This window comes from Tupaia chinensis, unplaced genomic scaffold (genome assembly GCF_000334495.1).
Source record: "Tupaia chinensis unplaced genomic scaffold, TupChi_1.0 Scaffold000322_1, whole genome shotgun sequence".
Lineage (NCBI taxonomy): Eukaryota > Metazoa > Chordata > Mammalia > Scandentia > Tupaiidae > Tupaia > Tupaia belangeri.
In genome coordinates, this window is record NW_006159816.1 from 4,247,185 (window position 1) to 4,257,266 (window position 10,082).

The following is a 10,082-nucleotide window of genomic DNA, read 5'->3' on the forward strand; positions in this document are numbered from 1 at the left end:
AAAAAAAAAAAAAAAAAAAAAAAAAAAAGAAGAGAGAGAAAGAAAGAAGAAAGAAAGAAAAAGAAAGAAAGAAAAGTACATTGAGCATGTTTGAATGTGTACCTCAGACCCTGACTGGGCGGAGAAATGTAAAAGAAGGGTGCATCCAGGCCCCACGACCGGGGGTTAAGGGGTTGCTCCCTCTCCCTCTCCTTCTGTCTCCCTTTGGTGTATGCATGTGCTCTCTGACAAATTAAAAACAAACAAAAAATGTAAGGAGACAATCAGAATATACGTCTTGATTACTACATGCATTCTCATACTAAATTTAAAGAGAGTATTTACATTGCAGAGCAGTAGTATTTTTATTTGTTTGTTTGTCTTTTATGTCAGTGAGTTCTCACATTCAAAATGTGCCCAATGCAACTAAAAAACTAAACTTTTCATTTTATTCCAATTAATTTAAATTTTATTGAATCTTCAGTATAGTTACTGAAACACTTTTAAGTATATTGGTAACAACTTGGCATGTGAGTTTATTTTGAAACTGTAAATTTTATGAAATTTATATACAGGTCAAATATTTCTGATTGAATTAAGCAATAATTGAGATAGGCTCATATATGAAATACATACCAGACTGCAAAGACTTAACATGAAAAAAGTATTAATAAATTTTGTATTAGCTACATGTGAAAATGATGATATTTGGACATATCAGTTAAATAAACTATATAATAAAAATTAATTTAAGCTATTTCTTAGTCACCTTTTTAAAAAATTTTTGCCATATAGTGTGTGTACTCACTGGAGAAAGACAGAGACAGAGACAGACAGTGAGAGAAAGTGAGAAATCACCCTGCAGGGGGGATGGCCATGCCACAATTCCTTCTCTTCCAATCTTCTCTCAGGATTTTGGGGATGCGCACACACATGCCCAGCATGTTGTTCAGGCCACCAGGTCCAAGGCTTGAACCACAGAATCATCCATCTAGGATCTAGTGCCTTAACCACCACACCACCTACTGGTACTCTTTGTTACTTTTTAATATAATTACTAGAAAGTTTTAAAAGTTGTATGCGGGTCAATATTTCTACTGGATAGTACCACTTTAGCATTCCAGATCTGGAAAACCATCTAGACCTTAGAGCTCCTCTGGGCCAGCACTTTCACTTTATAGATGAAGAGTTTGAGATCCAGAGACATTGGTTGCCTTATCCATAAAAGTCCAGAATGGAGAATCCCAAGCCTCCTGCTTCCAGCCAGTATCTGGGCACTAGTCATAGGATCTGCTCTATATAACTGGAAAGATTTCAGTAGAGGGTCCTAAAAGAGAAGGAAGTACTCCCAGAAGGAAATTTTCACTAATAAGGGCCAGACCTGTACCTTAGTAGTTAAGCACTGTGCCTAAAATGTCAGATCCCACATAGCTGACTTTGTTTCAAATCCTGGCCCCAGGAATTTGAAAAACACCCTGGGCATGCGTGCATCTGTGACCTAAATCCTCTTGGGATAGAAAAATAGAGGAGAACAGACCATGGCCCACTGGGAAAGGGATATTTTCCCTCTCTTCTCTCTCTCTCTCTCTCTTCTCTCTCTCTTTCTCTCTCTCTCTCTTTCTCTTTCTATGGCACATATATGCACACTCTGGCAATTAAAAAAAATTGTAAGTAATGCACTGAGATCTAATTTTTAAAAAAATCCTCCTCCAAATCCCCAATTTGAAGGGACAGAAGATTATGTTTATTCTATCAATATGTATAACTAATGCAGTTACATTGGCCAATTACATCTTTCCTTTTTTTTCTTTATTTTTTTAAGAATTATTGTATGGGACCAGCAATTAGCTGGTAAAGGTTATGTCGCTATACTCCCATGTAGTCGACCATGGTTAGAATCCTAGGCCTCGTGACTTAAACTCACACTGGGCGCGTGTGCGTGCATGCCCAAGATCCTGAGAGGAGAATGGAGGAGAAGGGATTGTGACATGGCCATCCCCCCCTGAGGGGTGATTTCTTGCTTTCTGTCTCCGTCTTTCTGGCAAGCACATATGCCCTATAGCAAAATCCTCTCCAAAAATAAATACATAAATAAATAATGAATGTCTTTAACCATAATTATTTATTTATGTATTCATTTTTAATATGACCAGAGAGGGGCTGAGTGGGGCAGGGGAAGGGAGGAGTGAGAAAGCAAGCAGCCTGGTCCAGGACTTGAACCATAGTCAATCATGTGGGAGTCCAGCACCTTTAGCTTCCATGCCACCTGCCAATCCCCCAATTATATTTTAAAGTTCATTTAAGAAATCCACTAAACCACATGGAATGTGATGAATCTAGAGTAGTATTTTTTAGAACTATAAGACATAGACATACAACTCATCTCTTGCCATTAATAGACTCTTCTTTTTCCAGAAAGGGATGTTCTTTATAAAGAGTTTTATTTTGCTAGTAAACTTACTTTTCAAAGAAAAAAGATAGTAAGACGTTTCACTGTGCACCAATAATGTAAATTGTTCTCCAATCTCCGTCTGGCCTTAGCCCTGGCAGCCCCTCCGTGCTGAGCGGATTGCAGCCCTTGCATAATGAACCTGAGGTTAAGCTCAAGTTGACAGGAAAATTACAGTGCAGAAGCCGAATGTTTCTAATGCATATTTTATGCCTTTTGAAGTAAAAATTATACCTTATAATGAATGGTGTCTCTGAGGAGTTGACTGTGATGAGCACATTTTCAGAACTAAAGATTCGAGACTGGAAATGTCTTTCCCATAATGTGGGGTGTCTGGCTTCTTTCCAAAAGAATTATATTCAAATATGTTTAAGGTAAAATAAATCAGAAGCCTATTTTTTTCTTAAAGTGTCATTCATGAGCTTTGTAGTAGGAGTAAATAGCATATTTGCCTCATTGCTCTTTTGTCCATTGCCTTTGTTACTTGCAATTTTCCTTTCTCTTTAGAACTGCGCGAATGTCTCTGCGAAGAAGGTACAGCAACATCTGGAGACCCTTGAGGAAGACGGCATGAACTGGCGTGCCAAAGTCAAGGAGCATGAACGGGCCCTGACCTGTGACTTGGAGTACTGCATCACAAGAGACGAGATAAATGAGGTAGGGGAGGGAGGAGGGTGAGACTAACCAATTGCCAAAGCTGCTCTGAGCCTAAAGCATGTCCCAGTGTCTACACATGCATTTTCATGGGCGCAGACAAAGCCATGTCACACACATGGTTGTGCACACACACACAAACACAATGAATCAAGAGATTGTCTCCTCATTTATATCCTTTAATTTAATTAGCAGTGGCTTCAGAGTTCTGAAAGTTTTGAGTAAATTTGGCACTCCTGACCTTGTTGAAGTCAGAAAAGTGTTGATGCATAAAACAAACCTAAAATGTATTATAGTATTACAGTTGTTTGGGTGCTACTGTTTGTTTTTTGCACTCTCACACACACTCAAGCAGTCATGTGCTTGAGTGGATGCACTTTTTTTTTTTTTTATTTTGAACACAGAAGAAAAGGTGACACTGACCGTTTGCAGCCAGCTTCAGCCTGCCGAGATTCTATTTAAGTACCATTGACTCACAGTGAAGGGTGCTAAGGACCAGGGAGCAGGCTCTTTGCTTCAGAGGCTACTAAAGTATTATCAGCAAAGTCAAGTGGCTGGTTTCACATTTAATCAAAGTGAGTGGCTTTTCTGGCAAAATAACTTTTAGAGAAAAAGAAACAACAAATAAAAGTGGTCCTGCATACCTATGCACCTCCCCTACATGTGTAATTCCACCTACTCCCCCTCAACTGTAACCGATCGCCAATCCCCAGACACTTGCTGAGCACGGCTTCCACCCATTTCTAGCTAAATCTTCATTCAAAGGGAAAAACACAGATAGAGATAGCACTGGTCCTAATTCTTGACTGGGAATTAAGAGCAGAACACGAGGGTACCCATAATTTCAACCTGTCTCCACTTAGAACAAACGTTTCTCAGTCTGTTAGTTGTAAATCTACTAGGAAAGGTCGTAGGGGAAAAGAAGGTGGTAAATCTCCTTGAATTTCCTGTTTATGCCATTTACTTCATCTAGACCCAGCCAGTAAGCAGCATTAAGCATGGATGAAAGTGTGAGTCACTAAACTTTAACAGTGATCTAGTTCCGAGTGCCCTTCCTGCAGGCCATACTTCTGCAGCTCGCGGACTGCTGCAAGAAGGCTGGACAAGAAATGAGAAGGGAAGAGGGCCGAGTGACCACGTGGACTTGTTCAAGAGGAGGGAAGCAGGATGTGCCATCTGATAACATTTTCCATTTAGCAATATACTACAGAAATATGCATGTTTCTGCTCGTAATCTGCATTCCGGGGAATCACTGTGACTCAGTTACAACTGAGTTGAAACTCTCCCTGCCGGGTTTTGTTAAGGGAAATAATCAGAGCCTGTTGTGCTCTCCAAGGCTACAAAAGTTGTATTCAAGCCCATGTAAACATTACTGTTGTTTTTTTTTTTAACCATCTTTCTCCAAGTTATCTTTTCTTCCTCTTCTTCCCCTCTCTTCCTTCCTCCTGATCATCCTCTGTCTCCCCATTCACTTCCTTTTCCTCCTCCTTCCTTTTTATCCCTTTGTCATGCCAGAAACCTCTCTCCCTGCAGCAATAGTTCAGTTCTATATTTACTACAAGCTCAAGTGGAGCAGGCTAAGATTATCCCCAGCTCCCTCTGATCAGTCTCCATCTCCCTGAAGAGCTGTGCCATTTGTGGAGCTGGGTCTCCCTGTCCAGGCCCTTCAGCACAGATTCTATTTACAGAAACTCCCTCATGACAAGCCTGTGCTGGGAGCCAGCAGGCTGGGATGACAGATGTCCCTTCCAGTCATAGCAGGGACGCCCCAGGATTGCCTGTACCGTAACAGGAATGAGCAACCAGATACAGGCAGGTGTGATTTAGGAATCCGATAGCACGTTAGCATGCTCTTAAATATGAAAAGATCTTCCTATTTGCTTCTGCTTTAAATCAAAATCATCTTTGATATAAATTACAATTCCCCATTTGAAGACCTTTTGAAAACATTAGGTCCTTTTCACCTTTCCTTTAAAAAAAAAAAAACGGTTTTGGTAGACATGTCAGAATGTAGCATCCACACCCTGGACTTCCCAACCATAAGCCTCATAAGAAAATAATCAAAAGGAATATTTTTAATGTCTTTTAGTAAAATAAGGATATGCGTGTTCTAGTTGATGTTGTGAATATCAGAGCACAAACAGCCAGTTTCCGTAGTGGTAATAATATTTGACATGTAGATATTTTTATCATTATTATCATTAGTGTTTGCATATCGTGTTTAACATGTTACGTAAGAGTAAATGTGGGTTCACTGCGGTGGCACAAGCAGCAGTCACCACTCTTTGGTGGCTGAGGCTGCAGAGGAGGCCCAGGTTTGGCTCCCAAACCTAGACAGGCCGGGTGTAGTGGTGCACACCTGTGGTCCTCGGTCACCAGGAGGCTGAGACAGAAGGACTGAAACATGACAAGATCCTGTCAAAAATACTTCTCTTCCTCCTCACTTAGTTCTCTCTCTTTTTAAATTTTTTTCACTTTATTTTAATTTTTATGTAAATTCATTCATATTATTTAGCTTACAAAGTGAACATTTCAGTATGTGTGTGAACATTTCTCCCCAGTTTTTTTCTGCACAAAAATTAAATCATATGTCTTGCACAATTTTGTTTTAATTGATTTTAAAACACATTGTTTCATTTCTACTGTGCTTAAAGTGCTTCTTCAAAATTCCCAGAATCTGAGTTGCAATAGATTTTGGAGATTATGGAGTACAACGTTTTCATTTTTCAGATGAGAAATCTGAGGTGCATATGGTTCTTTTTAGCAACATGCTAGCAAGCTATAGTTTCTATTCAGAGTGTTTCAGGGAGCCAGCCTCAGACTAGGGTCATTTCTTGTGCACCAACATGCTTCCCATTGTAAATGCAGACTTCGCCATTCATCTAATGTGCTAGTCCCCTCCACTGCACGCCTGATGATAAACGCATCCTTTTCCTATGTTCTCCTTTTCTGCCCTATGTTCTGCCATATTTGTTATAAGATGTATCTATGATCTGACATAATAGCACAGTACATTTGATCATTTTGACACAAATTTCTGTTTTGACTATGCTATAGGTAACTTATGTGGTCTCAACTGCACTAGAAGAGAACTCAGTTTATCACGGCAAAATATCATAAGGCGTTCTAAACAGGAATTTTTTTAAAATGTGATGTGATATTTCTTAAAGACAAAGGATAATGCTTTTTAAATGATTATTTAATTGTATTTATTATTATTATCATTATTATTAAATTTGCTATAGGGCACATGTGCTCACCAGAGAGAGACAGAGAGAGAAAAAGAGTGAGGAAAAATGAGAAAGCAAACTGCCAGGTCCAGGACTCAAACCGTGGTCAGCCATGTGGAACTTCACCACCCCCAACCACCATGCCACCTGCTACCTCAAGGAGGACGTTTTTATGTCTTGATTTTTTTTTAAGTTTAAAAAACTTTTTAATTGCCAGAAGGAGTATTCTCTCCAGACAGAGAGATAGAGAGAAAGAGAGAAAAAAACACCTCCTATAGGGCATGGTCATGCCACAATCCCTTCTCCATTTCTCTAGGCTATTGGGAGTTTGAGCACACATGTCCAGTGAATTTCTCAAGTCACTGGGTCTGGGATTTTAACCACTGTCATCCACGGAGGATCTGTCTCACTTAGCCACTGAATCACAAAGCCAGTCTTTTTTTCTAATTTTATACTAAGACAAAAACTTGTAAAACTTTGTTTCCTCCATGTCTGCTTACTAGAAAACACAGCTTGAAACTGTCAAATTTGAGGGAGTTTCTCACCTATTTCACAAAGACACATACGTTTATTTGTATGCATGAGTGTTGAATTTCACTGTACATTTTCTTGCTTGGCTATGTAAGTAATTAACATGCAAAGCATTATAGATGTATTTTCTGCCATATTATATGACAAAGGAACGTCATTATTCATTCTTTACACGTTTACATTTAGAAATGTAATAAGCTAATAATGAGCATGTTTTCTTCTTGCAGCCTGACCCCCCCAAAAATGACCTTTATATTTACGTTATGTTAATGAAAATTTATAACCAGAAGCTTATATTATAGGTCACAATTACTTTGCTGAAAAGAAAAGTAATGATGCAATTGGGGTGACATCCATTTTCTCGAAATAAGTTTTCTACACAGAAGCTTTTAGATAATTATATAACATTAACCTGAAATTTTTCCACTGCAACATATTGCGTATAAGAAAATAAGCAGAAAATGACTTAGCATATATATCCTTTTATCACTCCTGTGTTCCAGGGGTACAAATTCTTTTGGATAAACCAGTCGTCTGAGTTCCAGGGATATCTGGTGAATTTGAAGCAGCAAATTTGAATAAAAACATGGTGCTACTATTGACACATATGTGATTAATAAAATGAAAACTGCTTGACATTGTGTGTCATTTTGCCACTGATATAATGACCAGGGACAGCCATAGCTGGCAGGAAAAGAGTTTTTATAGAGGGCAAAGCGCCCGGGGTGGGGGTATAGTACAGCCAGATTGTCCAGATTTGTAACCTGAATGTGTCATTTAAAAAAAAAAAATCTATATTATCTTTAGTTAGCAAATATCTTTAATGGGCCTACTGTGTACTAGGCTATAAGAATAGAAATTGATTAATAAAATGAAAACTGCTTGACATTGTGTGTCATTTTGCCACTGATATAATGACCAGGGACAGCCATAGCTGGCAGGAAAAGAGTTTTTATAGAGGGCAAAGCGCCCGGGGTGGGGGTATAGTACAGCCAGATTGTCCAGATTTGTAACCTGAATGTGTCATTTAAAAAAAAAAATCTATATTATCTTTAGTTAGCAAATATCTTTAATGGGCCTACTGTGTACTAGGCTATAAGAATAGAAATGTACTCAGGAAATTTGGAGCCTACCAGAATTAAAGCCAGTGGGCTTCACAGTCATGGACATTCAATAATTTTGCTCTACCCTGAGTGCATTTGAATGATTTGTATAAGAGGATAGGAAAGACTGCAGTTTGTTCTGAAAATGTTCATTCAATAGAGTTAAAATCCTTTAAAACTTTTGTGTTTAACATTTGCAAAATGACTCTGAACTCTTCCTAAAGAACAGAGAGAGTAAAGTTTAAAATTATAGTTATCATGTCCAAAAAATAAATAAAACTTAGCAGACACATTGGGAAGACATAAAGCATGTAGAATAAGGGGCTAGCCAATGGTATGATGGTTACGACACTAGACTCCCACATGGTCGACCATGGTTCTAGTCCCAGATCCAGCAGCTTGACTCACACTGGGTGCCTGTGTGTGCATGCCCAAAATCCCAAGAGGAGAATGGAAGAGAAGGGACTGTGGCATGGTCATACTCCCTGGAGGGTGATTTCTTGCTTTTTATCTCTCTTTTTTTGTCTCTCTGGCTAGTGCACATGCTACAGCAAAAATCTCTCTAAAAAAATGTAGAATGGATAAAAAATTATTACTGAGACCTATTTCCACCTACATTTTAAGATGGAGCAGTTGTCTTCGCTTTCTAAGTTGACCCACTTTCTGCTGCTACAAGACTGGCCTTAAACACAGAAAGACAGTGTTGTAATTGCCGAATGGAAAGAAGCCAAGAAAGTCTTGTCCTGAAATCACTCCAGCCCTAAGGCTAAATAGTCTACTACTCAATATTGTAGCAAGTCATTAGATTTTCAGTCTGGGTCTCTTCATTTCAAGTGCAAGTGTCTCTAGGAGTGGATAGCATTACAGCTCTCTGATACTAAAAGTGAGGATCAGAAAACATTTTTCCCCAGAGGGAAAAATGGCAGGCAGGAAATGAAGCATGTAAATTGGGCATTAAAATAAATAAAAATTGACTACTTATTTTGTATTTTTGCTTTTGATCAAGCATGTGTCATAATTCACAAGAAAGTTTTTCTTTTAGACATCTTTCCTATGTTTTGTAACGTCCCAAGTCCCTCGTATAAAGTGGCTTTGCAAGTCACAGAGTTGTAAATCTTGCTCTTGTGCCAAAATTGCCTGAACTTGCTTAGTCAAGACTAAGAATAGCAAACCAGATTCACTTGTCATCAGACCCTTTCCCTTCTTCTTCCTGAAGAAGTTTCGTTTATCCCTGTCCCTGAGAGGAGGCTTTCGGCTTGCAGAAAAATTTGGTAAAGATTTGGTGAAAATTCAAAAGAATTAAAGTTTTAAAATCTTTCCTTTTTTTTCCTAATTATACTTAGGTTAACTTATTTCTTTATCTCATAGCAACCATAAAGGAGCTGACTGAGTAGGAAGATAGGATATCAAATTATTCACCGGAAAAATGCATGTTTTCCCCAATTTTCTTAAGACTTTTATAAATTTCATTAACATGAAATATAACAACACTTAAAGATTTCTAATTAGAGTAAAACTTTTCTCACCTCAAGGCTGGGTGTGTTTTTCCTGTCTATGTGCTGAAGTTGAGCAGTTGTCCTAGCCATCTCCACCATTCCCCATGGTTGACAAACTAACTAAGAAACAGCTGCATGAACAATGACACCATAGCCAAGCAACCATGACACTCAGTTCCTTTAAAAAGATGTAGGGATTAGATGGGAAGTTGTTTTGATATTGGAATGTTCAGGTAAAAAAAAAAAATTAGATATGACTAGATTTCCATTTGCTGAAGGTAGTTCATGATTACCCGTCTTCCACTTTTGTCTGCAGTAGTCTTGAATTTGACCACAAAAGACACAGGGGTGTATATTTAAAGCGGATTTCTAATGGGACCAAGAGAAATGTGCCAGCAACTTAGCCAAGGGAGGTCATGTATCAGAAAGAAGCTGATTCTATTTCACATGCCCATAGCGTCATCAACATTCTTTGGCCTCATAAATCACACTCAGTGGAATGGTATACATTCTGAAGCAAAGAGAAACAAAATCACACTCATCATTTATCAGGCTTAAATTTCCTCATACAAAGTAATTAAAAACTCATGGTTTAGAATTAAAATTCTAAAGATAAGCCTTACTCCCTTCATCACATAC

The 10,082-nt window shown here is 38.5% G+C and overlaps 1 protein-coding gene across 6 annotated transcripts in view; it reads left to right on the forward strand.

Moving 5' to 3' along the window:
- Positions 1 to 10,082, forward strand: part of CCDC141 (coiled-coil domain containing 141) — a 239,919-nt gene that overhangs the window by 197,506 nt on the left and 32,331 nt on the right. For all 6 annotated transcript variants that reach the window (XM_006151644.3, XM_027773111.1, XM_027773114.1 and 3 more), the window contains one exon: positions 2,936 to 3,085. In XM_006151644.3, the coding sequence (XP_006151706.1) occupies positions 2,936 to 3,085 (150 nt within the window). The remainder of the gene's footprint in view (positions 1 to 2,935; positions 3,086 to 10,082) is intronic.